The following is a 23,695-nucleotide window of genomic DNA, read 5'->3' on the forward strand; positions in this document are numbered from 1 at the left end:
TGCAGACAGCATATGCATTCAGAGCAAGACCTCGCACTACGTGGATGCATAACTTTGGTTTGGAGTAAAATATTTATTTGACCTCAGTATTATTCAAATATTTTCCCGTTTCCACAGAACCTTGCTGAGTGGCTCTGGAGACCTGAGATGAGTCACTTGGGAAGAAAGATGTCCATATTCTGAAGAAATGATCCACAGAAGGGGAAGCTTGGGAAGTGCTGCTCTTCAGTGATTCCCCCTGGGAGCAGTGGAATAGCAGTACTGTGTGCCTGCTGCTCTGCCCTCTGCTCTGACAGGTACTCTGGGGCCTGTGATGGGCTGAGAGGACTGGAGTTAAGGCGCACACGTGTAGCAAACGCTTCTAAAAGGCACATTTTACATGGTAACTTCTAGAGTGAAGCTGCACCCCTTCTCAGAGAGCAGCATCTGGGAGGAGGCCCCTGCCTGCTCCAAGGCTCTGGTTTGCTTTAGTGAGGTCAAAATAGGTCTCTTCTTTGGGGTCAGAGTGATGGCCCCGCGTGAAGCAGACTGGGCTGGAGCTGCTGCGGGCAGCAAAGGGATGAATGTTATAACTGGCATGTTTCTAGCAAGCCCGCTACGGGTGCGCTCTGAAACTCTAAAGGCTTTGCCACTACCTTGCAGTTATATTCAGCCTAGGAAAGACCGGTAATTGGACATGATCCGACTGTAGCTGGCTAAAACACCGAGCCGAGGCTTCCGAGTTGTTGTTATGTGCCTTCTGTCACCCCGCGTCGCACGGGCGCTGCTACACGCCGCACGTGACGGGGCATCTTTTCGGTCTCGGGGGGCAGGTTCTCCGCTTTGCCCCCTTGCTCTGCACCCTCCGGAATTTGGTACCTGCCCCCTCCCCGCGCGACGGGGGGTGCCGGTGCAGGGACGGCGACCTCCGAGCGCTCAAGTCCCGCGGAGAGCCCGCCGGTGAGCGCCCCGCCCCGCCCCGCCCCGCCCCGCCCGGCTCGGCTCCCCGCGGGCAGGCAGGTGGGCGGGGCGGCGCTAGGGCCCGGGGCGGCGCGGCGGCGGCGGCGGCGGCGGCGGCGGCGGGGCCGGGCGGGCGGGCGGGGGCGGCCCCTCCCGGGCGCAGCGCGAAGGCGGGCGCGGGCGGGCGGGCGCGGGGCATGGTCCCGGTCCCGGTCCCGGTCCCGGTCGCAGTCCCGGCGGCGGAGCGGCGCGGAGCGGGTGCGGCGCGGAGCGGAGCGGTGGCATGCGGAGCGGAGACATGCGGGTCTGCCTGCGCGCTGCCCCGCCGACATGGACCGCCGCCGCCTGCCGCTGCTGCTGCTCTGCGCTGCCCTCGGCGCCGCCGGGCGTCTGAGCGCCCGCCCCGGCAACGAAGGTGAGCCGCGGCCCGGCCGGGTCCCGCCGGGCACGGGTGCGTGGCGGACCCGCTTCGCGGTCCCTCTCCCGCCCCCCCTTTTTCTTTTTTCCTCCCTTTCCTTTTTTTTTTTTTTTTTTCCTTTAAATTTTATTTCCCCCCTCCCTCCCCGTTAAGGCGGTCCCGGGCGGCAGCGGCTCCTCTCCCCGGGACCGTCGGGCTCTCTCCAGCGTTGCGCTCTGGCAGCGCGGCCGCGGCCCCGCTCACGACCGTGCAGGGGCGGCCGCCGCCCGGTGCGGTGCGGCTCGGCGCGGGGAGCGCGGACGGACGGACGGACGGACGGACGGAGGGACACACAGCCGCCCCACCCGCCCCCGAGGAAAGTTGGCGTGAGAAGGGCAGCCTGTGCCGCCGTCCTCCCCCCTCCTCCTCCGGCAGCGGGGCGGTGAGAGCCGCGGCGGCCGGGGGCGAGGTGGGGAGCGGGGAGGGGCCGGGGCCGGTGCGGGCCGGGGGCGGCGGGAGCGGGTGCGGGGGTCCCCGGAGCGCCCGGGTGGCGGCAGGTGCCCCGCGGCCCCGCTGCCGGCCGGTCAGGGCGAGCCGCCCCGCCGCCGCCGCCCCCTTTCCAGCCTCGCATAGCTGGGTGGTGGTGGCAGCGGTGGGAGCCGGGGTCGTTTGTTAATTAATAAAAATAGGCTGTAAAGACTAACGGGCCGCCCCCGCCTCCCTCACGCCGGTGATGACCGAGCTGTGAGCCCGTATATACGTGCGCGTGGGGGTGGCGGTTTCATTAGGCGCCCTCTGTTTCAAAACTTTTAATTAATACAAAGAAGCAGCTTGCTCCCCTGTAAAACCTCTTTTTGGTTGCGTAGCGGTTTTGTATCAGTTTTTTTTTAAGGTGTTGAAATGGTGCGTGTACGCGAATGTGTGTAAATTTTCATAAACAAAGCATGAGTGGTGTGCTGCCTGCTGTTGTACTTTTTAAGATGACATCTGACGAAAATGCATGTTGGATTTGGATTTCAGAGGAAAATAACGACTGCTAGACAGCCGTTGAAAAAGTAATTGAAATACTTTTTAAAAAAGATAAGATTGTTCTTTCCCTATGGAAAAAAAAAAAAAAAAAAAAAAAGAAATGCAGCTTTCGCTCATTTGCACCACGGCTGCAGTCGGCATGACCGGGATGTCCAGTGTAATCATCTTTAGGGATAAAATCTAGAGGCCAAAGGTTATGAAGAGCTTCTAGCATCAAACGACCGTGTAAAACTTGCACCTGCTTGAGCTGTGGTGTTTGGTAGAGAAGCAGGTATCAAAGCTATTAGATTGGTCGTTTCCCCTGTCCAAATAACACTTATTGATAGTCTGGGTGCTTGTGGGATAAGGCAGTGAGATAACAACTTTAAATGATTTCTGGAAGGAAAAAGAAATAGAATATAAAACAAATAAGGAAAGAGTCAAACTCTACAAATCCTGGATAGTCTTAAATCAGTTGGTTTTATTGCTGGGAAGGAAGCTCTGGTGCCATTGTACCAGAAGAGCAATATATCATCTGTTTGTATGCTTTATGTAAATTTGTTTTCCATGCACAGTGCTTTGTAGGTTATTTAAAAGAAGGTGCTGTTAATATAATAGTTGGTCACATTTAAGCCTGTAGATATGTGCTATTTTGTAAATGTTGTCACCTTCCACAAATGTTTTTCAGAAATGAAAGCCAGAGGGTTGGTGGGGGTTCTCTTGTCTTATTACGAAAAGCTTTTTGGGAATGTATGTAGTTCTGTCAGTCAGCGGAGCAGCTCTGCCTCCATGGCAGAGGTAGACAGACACAGTCTGTAAACTGAGACTAATTATGCAAAAAAGATATTAGAGCGTTCCAGTTTGCGAAACCCAACTTTTTGTTGCTTTGTTTAAAATCACTGACACTGAGAACTGAGAAGGGAGGAAAAAAAATTGGTATCATACAGAATGTATGTTAAGCGTACTTGTCCGAGTCAGCTTTCGGCAGACACTGCTTCTGTTCTCTGTTTTGAGCTTCAAGAACTTGTGTGATTTGGGTAATATTTTCAAAATGGCTAGTGAAAACAACAGTATAAATGCCGTTACCAGATAGTCACCTGCTTTTTCATGCTTACTTTATTCAAGGATATATTTTGCTGTTCCTTTCAAAAAAAAGGAACGCTGACTTTCTTTTCAAAATGAGGTAAACTGGAGTGGACTCGCCCCTGCCCTTAGGAAGGCTCAGTAACTCTTTTATTTACAGTATATTTAGGCTGATGAGGTGAGTTTAGAGATCTGAACTATTATAATTTGCTGACACACTAAATCGTTTGGTGATGGAGCGTTAGCATGCAACTTTAAATCATGTCAGAAGATGGTTTTCCTCTTTTAAATAATCTTTTTCTCACCACTTCGCTTGCTTACCTACTGCTGTGACCGTAAATTTCCCCCCAAAACTAGAGATAGATGTTCCCGCACTTCTGTGGGGTATTTAGAAAAGTTTTCTTTTTCCACCTCTAAGAAGGAAAAAGCTGGACTTTGAATGGAGGTTGTTAATATAGGCATATAAATACAAATTTATACATTTTTTCCCTACCTTTTCTGTTAAAGCTACTGTTGAAATTCTCCTCGTGGCTTGTTTTAACAAAGGGTGGAACTAATTTCTAGTGTGTGCATGTAGCTTTGTCAGAGTTCTGGGGTACGTGTATGTTGCAGGAGGCATGTCACAAGAGTACATTCAGAGCTCCCACTGATGTTTCCTGAATTTATTTGACTTGAAAGAATTATTCTATTTTTTTAAGTACAACCTCAGGTAACGTTTATAATTAATACTAAAGCTGTCAACTGTTTGAGTTAGTATTAATATCGCAATGGAAGCAGATGGGATGAAGGGAGAAAAGGATGAAAGAGGGGCTGAAAGTGAGTTTTGTTGGCTTCACTTTGTGGTGTTAAATGTAGCCCCCCCCCCCCCCCCCCCCTTTTCTTCCTTTAATTTTTCTTGGAGTGCTTGAATTTTTGTTAATTTTCTTCACCCCAGAGAAGTTTAATTTACTTTTTTTCTTCACGAAACATACTTTTCCACTGAGTTTGTTTTTAAACTATCTGCCGTGCTCATTGCAGAGCTGCATGCGTTTTAATGGAATCACGGAAGCTCAAGAAGGTTCTCTAAAGTTCAGATTTATCTATGTGCAGTGGTAAGGCGTGTGCCATTTTCTGCGAGGCAGGAAAATGTCAGGAATATTTAACATCTAACTTTTCCATTCTCAAGTCGCAAAGCGAACCCCGTAGGTGCATAGAAACCACATGTTCTGCTCTTCCATTCTGTTGGATATTTTGTGCTTAGGGAGGATTGTGGGTTTTTTCTTAGAAGGTTGCAATTTCTTTCTGAATAATTTCTACCGTATCAAGAAATTGAATGAGCTGTATCATTCTGTAATTTAATAATTTTTCCTCGATCTGTTCTGTAACTATATTGCCTGCCTGAGGGTACCAGCAACCTTAATTTCACTGTTTTATAACCCACAACAGTTAACACTTGACCTAGGTCATTAACAGGATTATCAGCAAATTTGTTTAAGCTTTTACTGACAACCTGAATTGCTTCAATAATATTTTGACTGTGCAGACAGGAAACTTCTTGTAACCTCTCAATCTAGCATAAAATTAATTTCTTGTGAACACAGCTACCAAAAGATCAATACGGTAAATCTGCTTACAGTACTTGGTTTCAAATAGTGTCTGTTTTGGTTTACAGCAAGAAGGTTCCAATCAGCGTCTATTTTCAGTCTGTATTGGATTTGGAGATGCGGTTTCATCTTTTATTCATTGATTACCATCTCAGAACTTTGTGTAACTGCGCAATTAAATGCACCATTTTGTCCGGACCGGTCTCTGTTAACGCTTAAGGTTGCTAAAGACGACTTACTGTGCCTTTGTAGCAATGACAGCTCTTGGCGTGGTTTTGAAGAATGCGGTGTTTGCACGTGGAGCAAAATGCCTGCCCAACTTTCGCACGTAATTTTGGGGGAGGCTGGCGGTACTGGCAACTTTTTGGGAGAATCTAAAGGACTTGCATGCGGAAATGCTTTTTACAAATCTCGCCTCGCTGCATGTCAGGCGTCATTAGGTCGAGATAAGTCTTCATGTATCGCGACACAACTCCTGCTGGTGCCTGCAGCTTCCTCTTGAGTGTTTATCTGCAGAAGAAGTTACAAGTAGGTTTAGAAATCATAATGTGATACCTTTTAAAATTTAAGTTCAGAAAGCTCAAAGTCGTGGGGGTCTAAGAGGGCTGTTTTTCAGGCAGCTCTGTCCTATTCAAAGCTTCTGTGCTTAATCCTGAGCTGTACAATTAGACAAATAATGAACATGTTTTAAAATTTGCACTGTGATGTTTTTAAAATCCTGTCCAACAGGGGAATTAGGTAGGGTAAATTCCTCATTTTCTGTCAACGTTTTTGATAGCAGGGTGTAACACATGGAATAATTTATTTTCTTTTCTGTTTGTCATTGAAGTTTGTCTTGAATTACTGCTGATTTCAATACGGTGTATTAAAAAGAAAAATCACTACATTGTCTGTAGCAGACTTGAAGCACATGTTTGAAATACAAAGACGTCCAAATTTGACACAGCAATTAATTCTTATTGCAGTTATTTTGGATACAATGTGTTTGCTACCCCACGAAGCAGTCAGGGCATAGAAATGGGTTACAACTCTTCTGTACTCTCAGCCTCAGGATATCAGGCTTCAGAGGCACTACCAGAAGGGAAAGCATTAAACAGATAATAGGCACACTAAGTTTAACAGTTGTTTACACGAAATAATTGCACATCAGGAGTGCATTCTGATTTCAACTTAAATTTTTCATTCCCATCTGGGAAGATACACAAATTAGTTTTAATTTTTTTTTTAAATTATCTGCCAGAGTTAAGTAAATTGCTATTAGTATACTTACTTTTGATTCTGTTTGAGAACTTGCAAGTTTTCCTCTAGGAGTGTATGTAATGGCTCTTGTCCTTGTAATCCCCACTTGATGAAAGTTTAGAAATACAGATGCAGGTGTTCGTTTTCTTGTTTTCAGAGCTCTGGATTTTATCACCAGTGAGGGTCACTACAGAGCTGTTACTGAATGCAACAGTGCTGTTTGTAGGCTTTTATACAGAGCCCGAGTTAGTTTCATAAGGTACCTGTAGTTCACGAAGATACTGCCGCTTTGTAGCTGCTGCCTGAGTTTTCTTTAAAACAATATATAAATAACTGGAGATGTAATCACATCCTTACTTTTGTTAAAGTTCAAAGCTCTACTCTGCGGAGCTGGTATTGAAACACACAAAGGTCATTTTGAAACCCTAAGGTACAAAATTGACTGGACTTGTCCAGAAGCGTTGGGTAAAACTTCAGAGGTGGGGCAGAGGGATCTCACTAACCCCTCGCCTTTCTAAAAGATAATTCCAGCATCTGTACAGTTGCTTTTCTGGAGTGAAATGTAGGCATTTTAATTTTTTTTTTTAACATTTCCTTTCTTATGAAAACAAATTGTTTGATTTGCTGAAGCATTGTTGAAAATTTATGGGGAGGAAAAGAGTTACAATAAGAAATGATACAGTGAAGTGGAAGAATTTTTGTTTACAGATGCATGTGACTACTGTTAAGTGTTCTGTTTTGCCAAAAATTCACTGCAGTGGTGTAGCCCTTCATGTTTCTGTAAACACTTTAGAGCAGTAGCTTTTATATTTTTTTTATATTTAAACTGTTTTAAACAGAATCAAAACTTAAAAGAAAATAGTTGAATTCAGGAGGTTAGATATGAACTCCCAGTGGTGTAATTTTGGAAACAGAACGTGGTAGTAATTTGCTGGGTTAGGATTATATTCCCCACCGGTAGCCTTGTGCTTCTTAATTTCCTAGGCGCTTGATAAATCCTAGCACAAGTACTTATTTTGCAGTGTAAGTAGTCATTTTGCAGTGTGAAACTGATGTAAGATTAAAATTCTGTCCCTTAGACTGAAGATCCCTTTTAAATTTCTGCAGTGAATGAATGAAAAAATAGAGAAATAAAGATAATCCTGTCTGAAAGAAATCTTGGGACGGTGACAAAAGAGTTCCAGTCTGTAAGAGTGATGGGTAGACTGAATGAAATACCAGCATGTACAGCCTTAACTTTGCAGAGATGTTATTAAACCAGGCACACTGTAAGCAGAAACTTCAGTGCCATGCTCCTGCTCCTTTTTTTTTTTTTATTAAACTACTGTAGCCTGCTGTTCCAGGCAAAATATGGAGGAAAATCCCATTAATCTGCTGGAAAAATATTGATGAAAGAAGAATAGCAGACCAAACGAACTGTGGTTGAAACTCGCTAGCAATTAAGTGAACAATAAGATGAATGTTAAGGTCCAGTCAGGGCAGTTTAGAGTAATAAGGTGTGGGATGGTACTTTCTTTTTTTTTTCTTTTTTTTTTTTTCTCCCCTGCCTGGGTTCTCATATAATTTGTATACCTATATTTGGATGGAAAGGTTTGCATTGCATTGGTCTCTTCTTTTACAAATAATAATTAAAAAAACATGCTAAAGCATAGCTGCCTTACTTAAGAAGACGGTTATTAAAACCAGAACCTTTAAGTTGGTCAGTAGGAAAGGAGGGTTTTCTAGAAATCTAGAGTGAAGGGTTACTATTTAAATAACAAGTAAAACACCAAAATATGTTTTGGTCCATGGTAGGCTTCCCACAAACTGTGCAGTAACAGATAGCAATGAGTGACATTGGATGTCGTGACTTAGTTGTTGAGAAGCGAGAAGGCAGCTAGAGGGTTTTTGCTCTGTATGCTTTTTTGAGAGGCAAGGCTTTTTGAGAGATCCCTTTTGAGAGGGAGAGAGAAGGATTAAAATAAGAGCATAGGGAGGCGGAGATGGAGTGACAGTTGGACCTGAGTCTTAGAAAAATCAGGCCAAAATCCAAACTTTCTACAATTAATGACAGTGTTAGGAACCCAGAATTCAGTGCTGACGATGATCTGAACACTGAGCAAAGCACAAATTAAGAAATTCCTTGCTTCCCTGAAAGTCTAAGCTTTGTTTACATTAGTAAGCTTCATGACTATGATTTACCATACCAGTGGTGAATTTCAACAGAGGCTGCAGTTTAGGCAGGGTAGAGGCATTTTTACCATTCTATTTAATCTTTCTGTAACAGTGCTTTCTCGGGTGGTGGTGGGGGGGAAAACAACCAAAAAAACCCAAAACAAAACCAAAACCCCAAACAAACAGGGAAAAAAAGCAGCAAGGTATGGCTGTCCAGCCTTAATGTTCATGACCAGGTGTGGAGAACACCCACTTAAGGCATTTACATCAAAACAGGTTCTGAGACAGTAAGGGCCTTATCCTGCAAAAACGTTTCTCCCACAGATGATTTACCTCAGAGAGCAAATGTCCTAGCAGTAGTTGAGAGTTCAGTTTTCAAGGGGAAAGTGGTTACAGCTATGGAAAATGTACTGTGCTCACCCAAACCACCTAGAGGTAACCCAGCTGTAGGGAAACCTCATCGGTCCCATTTGTTCCCAGCCTACCCACCCACGCTGCCCTGCAAGTCTTTCTCTCATGCCTGTGCTTTTTCTTCTGTCTCTTCCTTCCCATAAACCAACATCCAGCCCTAAAGAGTAGAAGGCAAGTCATCTTCTCTTTTCCAGACTGGGAAGGCTGCATGTCTGTTCCTTCTTACTAAGCGTTGTTTACCAGAAGGGGGATGCTTTGATCCTGCAGGTGCCTGGAAAAACAGACACAGGAAAAGAATCGTATGTTTAATGGCATTGCTTTTTCCATAGTTGCTTGTGTTGATCCTGAAAGGTGGCTTAAAGCTGGACAGAGGGTGTTCAGGAAATCGAAGTGGAAGTTGTCCATGCTAACCAAGGAAAGCAGTTCTGGAGAAGCGAGAGGAACATGCTTAATTTGTGGAACATAATGGAAACCGGAGCTGTCTGTGGGAAGGTAATGAAAGTAGAGGAATAAGCAGAAGACAAGGGTCTGAAAAACTGGCTTATGGGTAGATGGGAATAGAACAGTCATTTAGGCATTTACCTTTGCTATAAATATTTGTATTTCTCACATATGGAAATAGTGAAAAAATATGTTAGTGGGGTTTTGGTTGCAAAGGCAGCAAATGAAGTCGGGGCAATTCCATTTTTCATATGGATAGCTCAGCACACATGTTCTGCATTAATTACCTCCATAAATTCTGTTAACCTGGCAAACAATGAAAATATCATGTTGGTGACATCACCGTATTGGAAAATAAAACTGGTTTTAGCATCTTGATTTTCTCAACATGACATTTGAGGAGATTTCTTATGCTATTGGCATTTTACTTCCGCAATTTGCACCAAGATGTTTAGTCATTTGCTCTGTGGTTTTATCTGTGGAGTAGCTGTGTAAGGACCCAAGGATTTCATAGCCCGTGCAAGCCCTTGATTTGTGGAAGTAGAGAAGAAAAGCTTGACAAAACCCTCTCAGGGTACACCAGAGTAGGTGGCTTTCCAAATTAAGTACTTCAGGATTCTCAGAAACTTCTTACAAGGCTTAACTTCTGTGTTTCAAACTTAACAAAAAGAAAAAAAACAAACCAAACAAAACCCCCAAAAACCCCAAACCACAATCAAACCCAACACAACTATATTCACTTGAAAGGGTGTTTATTTTTCTGTGCCCCATGTAAAGAATTTCTGAAAAGCAACTTTTTTTTCCTGAGTTGTGGCATGCTGCCAGCTGATTCTCTTGGGGGGCTGTCGCAGCCTTTTTAAGAAATAAATGGTCATTTGCTGGACTTATGCTCTGGTCCCTGTCTCAAAATTTTCTGTCATCAAAGGACTATTGATTACTTGCTGTGATTTTTGGTGATTTCAGAACCTTGAATATGTTTGAACTGCTGTAGAGTTTGTGGGAACTTAGGAACTTTTAGTCCTGGGTGCTGCATGTGCCCAGGTGCCTCTTCTGTGACACCTTTTGGTATCTAGATTTCTAGAAACACAGCATGTCATACTAGGTTTTGAACTCTCAGGTTGCCTCAACTGAATGTGGACGTGATGTAGAAACACATTTCCCCCCCCCCCCCCCCCCCCCCGCTTAAGTTTCTAGAAGCCTTCCCAAGGGGATCTCTGTGACACTCTGGTAGACCCCAAATCTGTCAGATCTTAGGAGACCTCAATTCTGCAAAACCAGTGAATAATGAATATTATTTTTTTCCCAAAGGAGGAGGAGTGCAGAAGTAAATAGACTTAGTTGTTCAGTGTGCTTAAGCCCTTCTGAGAAGTGCTTTAGATCTTATTAAAATTATGTGAGTAGTGTTTGCCATTGAGTTTTGGCTAGACATGGTGTATGGTGCCATTTTTTGTGCCTCAGGATTTGGGCACCCAACGGGACTTGCAAATATGACATCCTGCAAGAGACCCGCTCCTGTTCTGGGCTGGTGAAAGGTAAGGAGTGGTTTGGTTTAGGAAACTGAACCTCATCCTTAGTTTCTGGTATAATTCCTCCCCGAGAAAGGTGACCTTGGTTTTGCAATTTAAACTCCCTTTTAACACTCTGCCCCCCATTTTGCATTTACGTGTTTAACATGGTGTTTCACTGATGTCAAATTTAATGGTATAGTAGTAGAGTAGAATGAGATTTGCAGGATTCAGGTCTGAATGTGAGTTCAGCTGAACAGTAATTCAGGTATCTAAGGGTTTATGCTTCTTGTAGGCAGTACTGGAAAAGGACCAATTGGAACTGTTTTAAGAAAAAAAAAAAGCAAAGAAGTGAAAGCGACACAGTAATTTGGAACCCATTAGGTTAATCCATTTTTAATTTTTATATCCTTCTCTTAATGAAAAGAACTGGCACATATCAACTTACAGGAAATAGCCTAATAAAACTGAAACCTTATTAGGCCCCTTTGATAAACATTGCATTCCAGCCCACCAGTCATATGTTTTTGCATACTTGGAAATTGAGCTTTACGCCACTTTAACAATATGAAGAGAACTCTCATGTTTCAAACTAATAAAAAAGAAATAAAATCTGTTTTGTTTGTGTTCATCCGTGAGAATGGATGGGCGGTTGTCAACGTAACGCAGACAGGTACTCCAAGAAAAAGCAGTGTACAGATTTGTCACCTCACTCCTACAAAAAGAGCTGCTACTTCATATGTCATTATTGGTGCAGAAATGGCTTGTCTTTGTTTTCTCTTTACAGTAGCCAGAATAACTTCTGCAAGGTGCTACAGTAGGAGGTTTGAGTGTGCCGGCGCACCTACATAGACTCGATACAGACTGACGAGAGGACAAGATGAAAACTTTACATAAGCTGCATAACCTTAGCTATTGCTTGAGGTCCCCCCACAATAGGATGGGGGGAGTGGCTTTTGGTGTTACATGAACACTCCTAAGATTTCCAGCAACAAGTTTACTTGTTCTCTGTTCTGCTGTGAGAAATCAGTTCGTTTTGTCTGCTGAGGAACCGCATAGTTCTGCAGGTTTGCTCTCTGAAACCTCTCACGTGAGGCTTTTATTTTTAGACCTGATTGTCATTGTCCTCTCTGTTCAGGAGACTTAGGACAGTGTTGTCCCTTTTCCACACGCGGGCTCCATACTTAGCAAAAGGAGGAAGACTGCTGGAGAGCTTCTACTTGGCATTGAGTGCAGGTGATGAGAGCCAGGCTGGCTGGGCTGAGGAGCGCGTGGAGCTGTGGCTGCCACTTAGCATGGTCTGAGCCACCATGAAGGGGGCACGGGAGTGCTGCTGATCCCTAGCAGTGCTGAAATTCATGCTGTGCACAGCAAGCAGGGAGAGGGCTGCTATGCAGTTGCAGTCTCCCTGATCGGCTCTGGCTTTGCGGTTTACAATTTGTGCTTTTATTTATAGGCATTCCTGCATTGCTCATCGTTGTCCTGTGTTCCTTCTTTCGTGGCAGCCTTTTGAGAGAAACTTGCAGTAGGGTTCCTGCTTTGGCTGCTTCAGTATTCAGCTGTAGGAAAAACTGAGGTATCCAAGTGTGGCCTCAGATGTTCTTGGGGAGTGTGTTTGATGAGAAGAGTAAAATCTGGGAGGAAAATGAAACTCTTCCTCTTCAAAAGCTATGGGAAACCGCCATAAAAATAGAATTTGCTAAATAATCCGAATTGATGTAGGAACCTTATATGTTCTGTAGAAGCAATAATCTATAGGGTAACTTGACACATATTGCTTGTCTTTTGTCTTTTCATCTGAGATTTGTAACACAGTCTCTTAATTTTGTAAACAGTTATTCACTGAACATTTAAATGAAAATAATGGAGGCTTGGGCTGTCCAGTCTTTTGTGAAGATTCCTTTGTCAATATTGGAGCAACTGTTTCTTAATTCATACTGTTTTTCCCTTGTCTCTTCAACACTTGCCTCCACCCAGGTGGAGTTCTTCAGTCAGCAATTAACCACAGAGTGAACATGACAGTTGCCAAACTTGGAATGTTCTGCACAAAATCAGATTTGTACTGTACAGTATAATGGCATAGGCAAGAAGGGTTGAAAGTGCAGACCTCACAGCGTTGTGCCTCTCGAAGGACTGTAGTCTGGCTTTGAGCTGTAGCAGAAATCTCACTGAGAAATCTCACATTTGGAAAAGCGTTGTGTAGTAAATGGGCCAAACTTTGTTGGCGCTTGGGTTGAGTATGCGCTACAAAGTATGTTCTCTTGGCTGTTTTTAGGAGGCTTTACTCTGTGTAGCTTAGTGTCACTTTGCTCCTAGGGTGCCCCAGGCTGGGGGGAGACAGAGCTGTAAAAGCAGAGCTAGTAGATGGGGACCTTGCAGATCTCTTTTATGCTAAGGTCACTTTCTTCCAAGCAATAATTACATCTTCATTACAAAGTTTGAGAGGAGATGTAGGATCCTCGAGTCACAGCAGACTTGACTTTTTGTTAACGGACAACCAGCAAATCAGGCCCCAAGTCTGCTGCTTAGAACCAGACTTCACTGTTGAACACCCATCCATGAAGAGGGTATTGCATTGGTTAGTGTTGCTTCATGGAGTGGTTTCTCACCTGCGGATTTTATTTATTTATTTATTTTAGTTAGTTATTTGTTGTCCCTCCCCAAAGATTCTGTGGTCTGCCTTAGCAAATTTCAACATGATTTCAGCAACGTTAGCATGACAGCAGATCCTAGTTGGCAATTATGGTGAATGCACCAAGGTGCAACTTTGGCCTTGAATGTGCTCAGTCTGTAGGTGTTGCTTCTAGCCTCAGAATAAACAAAGGCATTGCTGCAGCTCCTCTTATTTCACTTTTGCCGCTGCTGGGGGAATGGAAAGTTGAGAAGACTCAGATCTGTACCCATAGGTGGATGAAAATCCAGGTGCAAGTCCCTTTAGCCAGGAAGAGGACACCATTCTAAAAATGTATGTCAGGGTTTGCACTGACTCCTCTCTGTCCCACCCCAAAACCAAGTTTTGGCTGACTTCCTGCCGCAAAGTATTTTCTTTGCTGCTCAGGATTATATGACACGTTTCAATTATGGGCATTCACCGTTTGTGTTTTTTTTTTGGTTGAATAGCAAATTTAATTTTCCCATTTGTTAGCATTTTTTAAATAACTAACTAGCATATTTCTAAGCTGACAGTTTGGCAAACAGGAAAACACAAAACAGCATTGGTTTCTTGTTCTTTGGGTTTTTTTTTAACTTTTAATTGGAAATGTTAATTAGTTGAAGAAGAAATACTTAATATATTTTATCTCATTGACTGTTACTCTGTACTTTTGATGTAAAGAGTATGATTTGGAAATGCTTTCCAGTGGTGAAGGTTTTTGCATGTTCTTCTTTAGATGTTGCGAGTTGCCTCCTAGCAGGCTTTCCTCCCCCGTTCTGAGGTAGTGAGCGGGATCTTGGCTGGTTCTACCTGGCACAACATTTGTTTATTTTTTTTACTGGGGGAGGTATTTGTACTGTGTTCAGTTCATTGTAGCAGTTGTTACCCCACATGTTTCTGGAAATGGTGCTGCTTTAAGACTGTATTCCGGTATCTTGCTAGTTGTACAGTTCTTTTTCTCCCAGTGGCATGACTTACTCCTGATGAAACCTGCTGTTAGTGGGCCTTGCAGCAGGCCCTCTGCCACCACCCTCCAACTGGAAGCAGTTTCTGATAGCATGACTGTGTCAGACTCTACCCAAGCCCTCATCCATCTTTGCCTGGTGCCGTGAAAAGGAGAGTGAGCGAGCTTTGCATTTCGTGTCTGTGTCCCTGCTCCAGTTGCTGGAAGGAGATTCATCTTTACCCCCAGGGTAGAAATGCATATTGAGAGAACTAATAATGCTTTCTCTTGCGATGCCGAATGGGGAAGGCCAGGAGAGTCGGGCAGGAGAGAGCTTCTAAAAAGAGGCTGTGTTCTGAATCAGCATTTTTCCGGTATGCTGCCATTTAGCAGAATTAGCTACGGTGTATGGTATGGTGAGCAAGGCTGTTGTACAGAAGGACCAAGTCACTGATTTTTAGAGCAGAAGTGATGGTTGCTCAGTTTCTATAGTACTGCTGTATTTTAATACCACTAAATTCTCCCTCATACTTACCACTAATTTTAAAGGGAGTTAATTACGTGATGGGAACCAATACAGGACACTGAGATTACTAGACAGCACCTTTTTTTTTTTTGAAGTTGTTTAATGAGAGCTCCTCTGTGTCTCCTTAGCATAACCAGCGATCCTTTTTGAGGCATTCTGTAGGAAAGGATCATTGACAGCAGCAAAGCTTTTCAGCTAGTTTAAGAGTTACCCTTAGTAACCAGCTGGTCAACCTCAGAGATTTCTGTAACAGCTGAATAATACTCTCACAGTTTTGCAGGAGCAGGAGATAATAGGAGTGCAAATGAGGTGGGTGAGAAACGTGTAAGCTTCAGAAAGAGCCTGGAAATCCTGATTCTCTTTCACGTGGCATGATTCGTAAAACAACCTCTTTACTCTCTTCTGGAAATCAGTAATAGTTAGAAAAGAAGAAGAGTTGTTTGCTTTATTTTTGGGACATAATATGCCAACCCTTCTGTTCCCCAATATCCCATTTAAGAACGTGAGAGCTGTGGTAATGGGACCCTGAAGTTGGGACCATATCTGACCTGCAGTTATGACAGCTTGCACAGCCATGCGCTTTGCTGAGCCAGTATTTCTGGAGTACCTAGTGGTTACACTTGTAAGGAGAGAAAATGTATTGCCACACAAAGTAGCTTGACCTCTTTTTTTTTTTGTTTATTTTTGTCTTTCCTTAAAGTCACAGACCTTGCACAAGACAGCACCACAAGAGAAGTTAAACTCTCTTCTCTCCAGTTCCCTCTTTCATCTGGTGAATACGTGGCTGTATGCAATTGTAGTGCATTTAATCATCGGCTTTCATTTAACTTTAATTGTATGTGGGGACATGTTGGGGTCATGTTGATATATGCCTGCTGAGCATGAACTGACCGGATATGTCTTCATGTTACCCTTCGTGAATTGGTCAGTTCAGCTTTGTGAACCAAGTGTTGCCTTTTGTTACTCTGGAGATATATCAGGGTTGAAAGAAGTTGAAATGACCAATCAAGTGCTTGTGTAAAGCTTTACTTTGTTACTTTTCACCTAGTCCTATAAATCCATGCAAAAAAACTTCAGACAATTAATATCTAATCCATTCTTTATGTATTTCATCAGTTTTAGTGTAGGGAAATGCTATTTTTTCATTCAATTTCCAGATTAGTATGTAATGTTAGGACATATAATGACAAAATTTAACATTATGCTTTCCTATTGTTCTTGTCTATGGACCATGATCTTTGCAGCCTGTAAGTTTTGTATTAATTGATTGCTCTCTACCGAGGTGTACATCTCTCTTGAAGTTACAGGAAAAGTGAGTGTCATAGAAGCTTATTTTTAGGGAGAGGAAGGTGTTTTTCTCGGGTGACTAGCTGAAAGGAAATATGTTTTGCATTTTGGTTACTGTTAAGGAGCAGTATATGTTTGGTGAAAAGTATTTTTTTCCCAAATTTTTTTATAGCACAAAAGTATTGTATGTTGGAATTTGAGTTGAATTCTAAACAGTTTCAGTACTCAGGAAGTCTACTCTGTGTTCTGCTTGCCTGTAATATAATTCTTACTAGATAAATGCTAAAGACATCCAGGCAAAGCAACAGTTATCTAGGGTGTCAGCATAACTGTGTTTTCTCTTTGGGTATTATTTCCCTCCTGTGGTCTTTTATTTCTTGGCATTTCACAAAAAAAAAAAAAAGGGAATGAGTGGTCTTTACAATCACTGAAGACTATGTGGCTAGATAGGTGAAAGAACTTAAGGTTTTCTGACCTTATTCTGCTAGATATTAAATAGTTACTTGGCATGACAAGCTTTGTTCCTTCTTGCACGAAAGAAAATGGAGGAAGTTAAAGACTGTGCAGTATGAAAGCTATAAATATGTTTAGCACAAAGCTACTTATTAATAAAGTTACAGGTCTGGAGCATAGCTTTGCTTTCATTATTTGCCAGTAATGGGAACATTCATACCGCTTCTTTTATGCACCTCCTTGCATTCTCTGAGTTGCATCTGACCTAGAATCCTGTTGTAGTCAGTGTGAGAACCTCCCTTCTCCCTCACATATGAGCATGGAAAAATAGTTTGCCTAGCAATGCCAGTTTGCAGGAGATGAGGAAGACAAAGAAGGTGGAACAAAGGAGAAGGCTGAAAAAACGTTAAGGTTGTAGATTTGATCTGTACTGCAACACAAGTTGCCCCATGGCTGGGGCATCCACCTGTTGTGAGCCACACGTGGCTTGCACTGAATATTTAATTGCCCCCCATGGCCCTGTCACAATGCCTGTGAGTACTTCTCATAGGCGTACCTGGTAAACCTGCTCTGAGAGATAGGCAGGCAGTAGGGAGTTGGCATTACTGAAGCAGCATAGAGAGATACAGGTAGGATGCTGAATGTTGATCTGCACCTTGAGGGCGTGCTCTAACTGCTGGGCTGCTTGGCAAGTCTGGCAAGGGACACTACCACCACATTTTGATTCTACTGCCTGTTTATTTTTCCAGATGAGGCTCATGAATTTGGACTGAATTCATGAATTTCAGAGTGGCTGCAATCATGTTTTCAAGAAGCTTATTCTTAAAGAATAAATATATTACTTAAGTTTACTTCAGAGTGATTTGCCTTAGCAACTTATTGCCAAGTAATTTACCTCAGAAGCACCACCATGCATTGCAGATGCACAACAAACATATCTGTTTTATCCCAGGAGATCCATAGTCTGTGGGAATTTGTAGTCATGAAAGCAAGAAGTGCACTTTTTTACTTTTGAATTTTTATTAGTATTTCCCTTTTATAGTTGCAAACCTTGCTTCAGAATAATCTGCCTAGAGCCCCATGCACTTAATAAAGGGCTTTTTTTGTGTAGGTGATTGAGAATTTATTGATTAATTCAGAGATAAGAAATACATAATGTTGGATTATGTTCTTTGAGATTAGGAAAGATATTTTGTTTACTGATATAGGTAAAAATTCAAAATACTGTCATTTTCTTTTAAAGGGGTGTATAACTTCAGGGGGAAACATTTTTCCTCATGTGGATGGCAGAGCAGCTTGTTCATGGTAGAATAGCACTGCATATATACACATACACAACAGAAATGGGTGTGCACACAAATGTAGTCATCATGTATGTTTATGGTTATAACATGGTCTTGTTTTTAATACTGTGCACCTGTTTTTCGCTACTGTCTCCCCTCCTATACTTCCCAATCACAGGAGAAAAATGCCTTCATAGCTCTATTTTGTAAGTGTTGTCCAAAATTGAGCAGCAATTAAAAGGACAATGATGAAATAATACAAATAGCCTAACTTAGCAGATTCATAGATCATTTCCCTCTTTTTTTCCCTTCCTAGTCCTATTCTTTTATCTTCTCTGAGCACCAATAGCCAGACCATCTGGTTCTGGGAGCAGTGACCACCCTTCAGGCTTACAAATAGAAGGTGAAGCTGTTCAGACCTCTACAGTGGGCACCTCTAATAGATCCATTGTTCTCAGATGTTAAAATTCCCTTGCATGTGTTTTCTCATTGTCAGTACTTTCCATGTTGAAGGGGAGGAAAAAAGAAAGGGGTGGGGGGCAATGAAAGTAGGTCCAGATTTCAGGTAATAAATATTGAAGGTGCACAGGTTGGTGCAGCTGCAAACAGCATTGCCATGTTTTGTACTACACTTCATTGGTTTGTATTTATATGGAGGCTATTTTTTTAATGATACTTTGTATCAATTCACCTGTTCTTCTTCATGTTAATAAATATATGGTTAGTTGGGGAACTGTGTGGTTAAGCACTTGGAGACTTTATGGCCAGGATTAGGGGCAAAATTTATTTTTGTGCTTGTAAGAAACAAATAAGCACATACCGAAGAAGAATATGCTTTAATTTTTATATATTTATTTTAAGTACCTGTCTTGTTTTAAAACGTGTATAAAACCACTGTGATTTGATTGACTGAAAAAATGTCTGTATTGGACTGTTAACAAATAAAATCTTTCTCCTTACTCTGAAAATTGTTGCATGCCCCTAAAAAAAAAACAACAAAACAGCAAGATTAGCAATGAATTGATGGCCTTCTTTAAAAGTAGGTTTGTCTGAACTTATAACATTGTAAATAATTACTTTTGCATCTGATGTGTTACACATGACATTTAGGAAACACTTCACTACTACAAGACAATTTGAGAACAAATTGGATCAGAAGGAAGAAAGAAATGCAGGAAAGACTTTAATCAGCATTCATTATTTATTCCTGTATTCTGAGAAAATTATATATGCCAAACACAGGCCTTTAATCAAATAATGATTAAAATATTCAGATCTCACCCATGTAGTTAGATGCATTGACCCAAATTTCAGGCGTCCAAGGGGAAAACGCTGTAGTTTGTACAGCTGATAGAAGCGCTCTGTTCCCACCCCCTGCTGTAATTAATTTGGCCAGTGATCCACTGTTTGTTTTTTGTCACTTTTTTTGTTTTGAAAAGTTCCCCCGTCTGCTGTTCATACCGTGTCTTAAGATAAACAAGAGAATCCTTTTCATTTGTCTGTCTTTTTCTCCTTTGTAGCTAACTGCCAGGCCACCTGAACAAATCAACTGCTTCACAAGGTCCCCAAATAAACACATCTTTTGGTATGGGTAACTGAGGTTAACTGGACAGAGGCAAATGAAACTCATTCCTCTCCATTTTCTCTTCTTTTGTAGTTAATCTGCTGGATTCAAAAACAATTCAAGGGGAGCTGGGCTGGATCTCCTACCCATCACATGGGGTGAGTTCACTAGACTGTGAAATGGAAAAGTGCTGCTACAGACCAATGTGCTATTTAACCATTGTTTCCTCTTCAGAGGACACTGTGCAATACTGCTGGTTCTCTGGAGCTTCAAAAATAGTCTGCTCTAATCTTGCAATATATGGCTTATATAGATATGGTGCCTTCTCTTTAGAACACACGCTGCACTGCATGTAATCCCCAGGAAGAACTCACTCTTATTGGAGAAAATGAAAGCAAGAGGTGCATTGAGCAAAAAATAATAATAAAAAAAAAGCCTTTAGGTACTGTTCCTTCTTGTATCGCAATGTGTATTTCTAAAAGATATCATGGGACTGTTGCATAGTATTACTAATTTATTCAGATGGAAATCGTGGAAGGTGAAAAATGTGTGGACATAAGCGGGTGATGTAAGTACTTGTTAACTTTTGTGCTGAATTGTTCAAGTATTGTTACTTATGAGTTAAAATGTCATTAAAGACATGTCCAAATAATGTTCTTGAGGGTTGTTTTTCTTTTTTTTTCTTTAGCTTGTATCCAGACCTAATGAGACTAGGCGTTGTATTTGGAGAAGTGCAGCCTTCAAAGCTTTTGTGCTTTTGAACTTGAAAACTCCATCATTTTTACATAGCGTTTGCCACCAGTCTCTTTTTAAAATTTTTTGATGAGTTGATATCAGTGCAGAGCCATCCAGTGGTGCTGATATCTGGTCACTTCCCAGCTTCTTGTCTTTGTGGAATGTGTGTGTGTAGGAACAACTCATTACACTCTTACATTGCGTAGTGCAGATACACAAGCAGACTCATGCGTTCCTGCATTCTGTCCCCTGAACAATAAAAAAAACCTACTTGGCAGGTTGAAGCCCTGGTGTCTGGAGCTTCCCTCACCCTCAGAGAAGGTTGTGCCTTCAAGTCTTTGCTCGGAGACCTGTGGCTTTTTCTCTTGTTGTCCTGTGACTTGTGCCTCCCCTCATGGTGCTTTGTTTCCTTCCTCTGTGGCAGTCTTAGTTTGGTTTCCTATCTTTAGGATGACAACTTGTAGAAGTTTTCATGAGTCTCTCTACTTGCCTGTGTCTTCTACCTTATAAGTAAACCTCTGCCAGAGGGTAGTGCCATTTCTAAGTCCTTGGGAAATGTTGTCTCTAGTCTTGATACAGATGAGTTGTTGCTAGCTAAGAGTGCGTTCACTGTCCTTTTTCCAAACCAACTGTGTTTGCATTCTCGGCGTTGGCAGGTGTTTGCTCATTGGTTTGTTTGTAGGATCATGGCCATCTGCTTTTTGATGCTTCTGCAGCTTTGGGCAAGCTGTTACTTCACCTTTATCACTTCTGCAGAGATTCGTGGTAACAGTACTCTTGCATCTCCGCTGTATGGGATTCAGTTGTTAATATTTAAGTAGTGCCTTCTTGCTATTAAGTGTTATGCAGGTGTTTAGCAGTATTTAAGGATTAAGGCTTGGTTTATTTTTTGAGTTTATACGTGGATCTCTCTCTGTGTCTCTGAACAAATTGTTCCATTCTCATGAGGAGGAAGTGGGAAGAGGGTTCATGTTTCTTTCTAGTGGCTGTTCCTGCTGACTTTTCCCAATAAGAAACCTCTATAAACAGGATGTCCAAGAGGGAACTCTCCAGCAATTTCTATCTCATCAGGTTTTTTGGTCTCCGCTTGCAATTTTTTTTTTCGTTTGTTTCTCTCCCAGCTGCCCTGCCCTCCTCTGCTTTACTCTTCTGCTCTGTTCATCTCCGTGCAGCTGTGCAGATCTACAGCTCTGCTCCCTGCAGCTGTGCCTCTCTTGCCTTGGATGCCTAAAGCAGTTGGTAGGGAATGATACAGGGTATCTTGGGGGCTATAAGAAAAACAGATGTGCTACATTACCCCACCAAAAAGGGCCCCCAGATCTCTCAAAGCAATTTTATTAGCTTCTGCAAGTTTTTGTCAGGTAAATCCAGCACAATTTTCTTGTGTGTGTCTCTGCGTGCTGTTCCTATTTACTGTAATGTCCATGAATCTTGAAGCCAAAGTAAATCATGGAATTGTACTGATGTTCTTACAAGTTAATGAAATTCTTAGTTAAAAATTGCGTGGTAGTAAATTAACGTAGATCATGTACTGTGAGTGTTTTTGTAAGAGAACCGAGACTCAACTGTAGCCTTCAAAATACTGTGAAATTTTAAGCTTGCATATTGAGACATTAATGTAAAGTATGGGAATAGTAACATCTATTCTATCTGAATTGGCATTTTGCTGTAAAATGATGACAACTTGAACATCATGTGAAAGAGACGTCTTCTTTTTACAGCCCTTTATTTATAGTCAATTAATTAAACCTGGTAAATATGGCTGCATCTGTCTCTGAGCTAACTAAAATATGAACTTAAACTTTAGTGGAAAAACATTATAATAAAGATGTCACATCATATTGAAAGATTGCTAATAGCATAGTAGTGATTTACAAGGTAAAGCTAATAGAGCTACACTTGAGGCTGTGATTTACGAATGAGAATATTGGTGTTGTGCCAGTTCTTCTCCAGCATGCAGCAGTGGTCTCATCTGAAGCCATAAATGTCAGTATACTGAAGCTGGTGACTTACAGAATTTTTAAAAACAATTTAGCCAGAATGTTTAATAAACCTCTTACTAGGTTAATAATTCTATCTTATCGATACAAGGTATTGATTGATTTCTGGCAAAATGGCCCAAATTGATTGGTGGTTGTTTTCAACGTTCAATGGTTCTTTTTTATTCTTTTAAGTCTGCCTCGACTCGGGCATATATAATAACAGCTTTCCAGAAATTCCTGAATATTCATGCTAAGATTTATAGTTCATTTGTATTCAGAGATTTCTGTGTCCCACATAAGAACACTCTAATGGCAGTGTTTTAGACCATGGTTAATAATATCACCCTGTAAGAATGTGATCTCTCCTTGAACCATCCCACACAACCACAGTCTTGGCATCAGTAACACTGATCTGGTCAAGCTCATTAAAATCCCTTAAGGACAAAACATCAGCCCCTCTAGATAGCAAGGCAGCGGAATTAAAAAAATATAATGGCGGGCTTTGCTGATACCCGAGCATGATTGGCAGCAGCCACAAGGCCTGTATCCTGTACTACCATCTCCAGCACCTGCCTAGGCAACCTTTTTGTAATGCCAATCAGTCAAATACCGGTTTCATTTCTATAGGTTTCATTAAAGGGGAAAGAAAGAAGAGCTACTTAGTCTGCGCAGAGTATATTATTGATATGCTGATTAAGCATAACGCAAGTGATCATTAACTGCAATTCATGTAAATTACAGCAGCACAGATGTGGGGGTTGGGAGGATAAAAAAAGCAAGTCACTTTAATAATACACAATAGAAATGTGATGGATAATTCATACAGGACAAAAAGAGTACAGTCTAAATCCTGCTCTGCATATTCATGCGAGTAGTTGTATTGGTTTCAGCTTTTTTTTTTAGTAAGAAAGATGTTTCTAATTTGACTCTAGCTCTGTTGTCTTTGGGAATTTTGAAAAAAAATTAAAATATTTGTGACAAAATCACAGTACGTTGTTCTGCAGTCACCCAACTTGTGACTTGATCTTTATATGTTTATTACTCATATTTACGGACTTAAAATTTTGGGGCACTTTTTTTTACGTAGTTAATAGAAAAGTAAAAGAGAAATCATGCTTGTCTTGTTTTGTTTGTAGCTGGAGAAGAGAATGCTCTGGCATTTATTATCGTCATGTAATAGATAATTGTAAAAACAAACAAACAAAACCAAAACAATCAAACAAAACTAAACGAAAACAAAAACCCCAAAACCGCAAACAAAAAAAAAAAACCCAAACAGAAAACCCACCCCCAGCCTGTTCTGTACGTGACCATAGTTAGTAAATTGCAGGAAAAATTTTAAAAGACTGGTTAGGAAATAAAGACATTGTCTTTGATCGTGACAGAATTTTTCTAGGTTCCCAGGTTTCTTCAGAACCATCTGACTTCTTTGAGAGCTGGCCGCACCTAGTACCTTAAACTTTTGGGCATGTACTTCAGCTGCTGACTGCACACTGAAGTGCTTTGAAA

The 23,695-nt window shown here is 41.9% G+C and overlaps 1 protein-coding gene across 2 annotated transcripts in view; it reads left to right on the plus strand.

The window, feature by feature from the left end:
- Positions 1-1,093: 1,093 nt before the first annotated feature.
- Positions 1,094-23,695, plus strand: part of EPHA3 (EPH receptor A3) — a 230,366-nt gene continuing 207,764 nt past the window's right edge. For both annotated transcript variants that reach the window (XM_064468604.1, XM_064468610.1), the window contains exons 1-2: positions 1,094-1,354; positions 19,563-19,627. In XM_064468604.1, the coding sequence (XP_064324674.1) occupies positions 1,270-1,354; positions 19,563-19,627 (150 nt within the window). In that variant the 5' untranslated portion in view covers positions 1,094-1,269. The remainder of the gene's footprint in view (positions 1,355-19,562; positions 19,628-23,695) is intronic.

The sequence above is a fragment of the Phalacrocorax carbo genome, chromosome 1 (genome assembly GCF_963921805.1).
Source record: "Phalacrocorax carbo chromosome 1, bPhaCar2.1, whole genome shotgun sequence".
Classification (NCBI taxonomy): domain Eukaryota; kingdom Metazoa; phylum Chordata; class Aves; order Suliformes; family Phalacrocoracidae; genus Phalacrocorax; species Phalacrocorax carbo.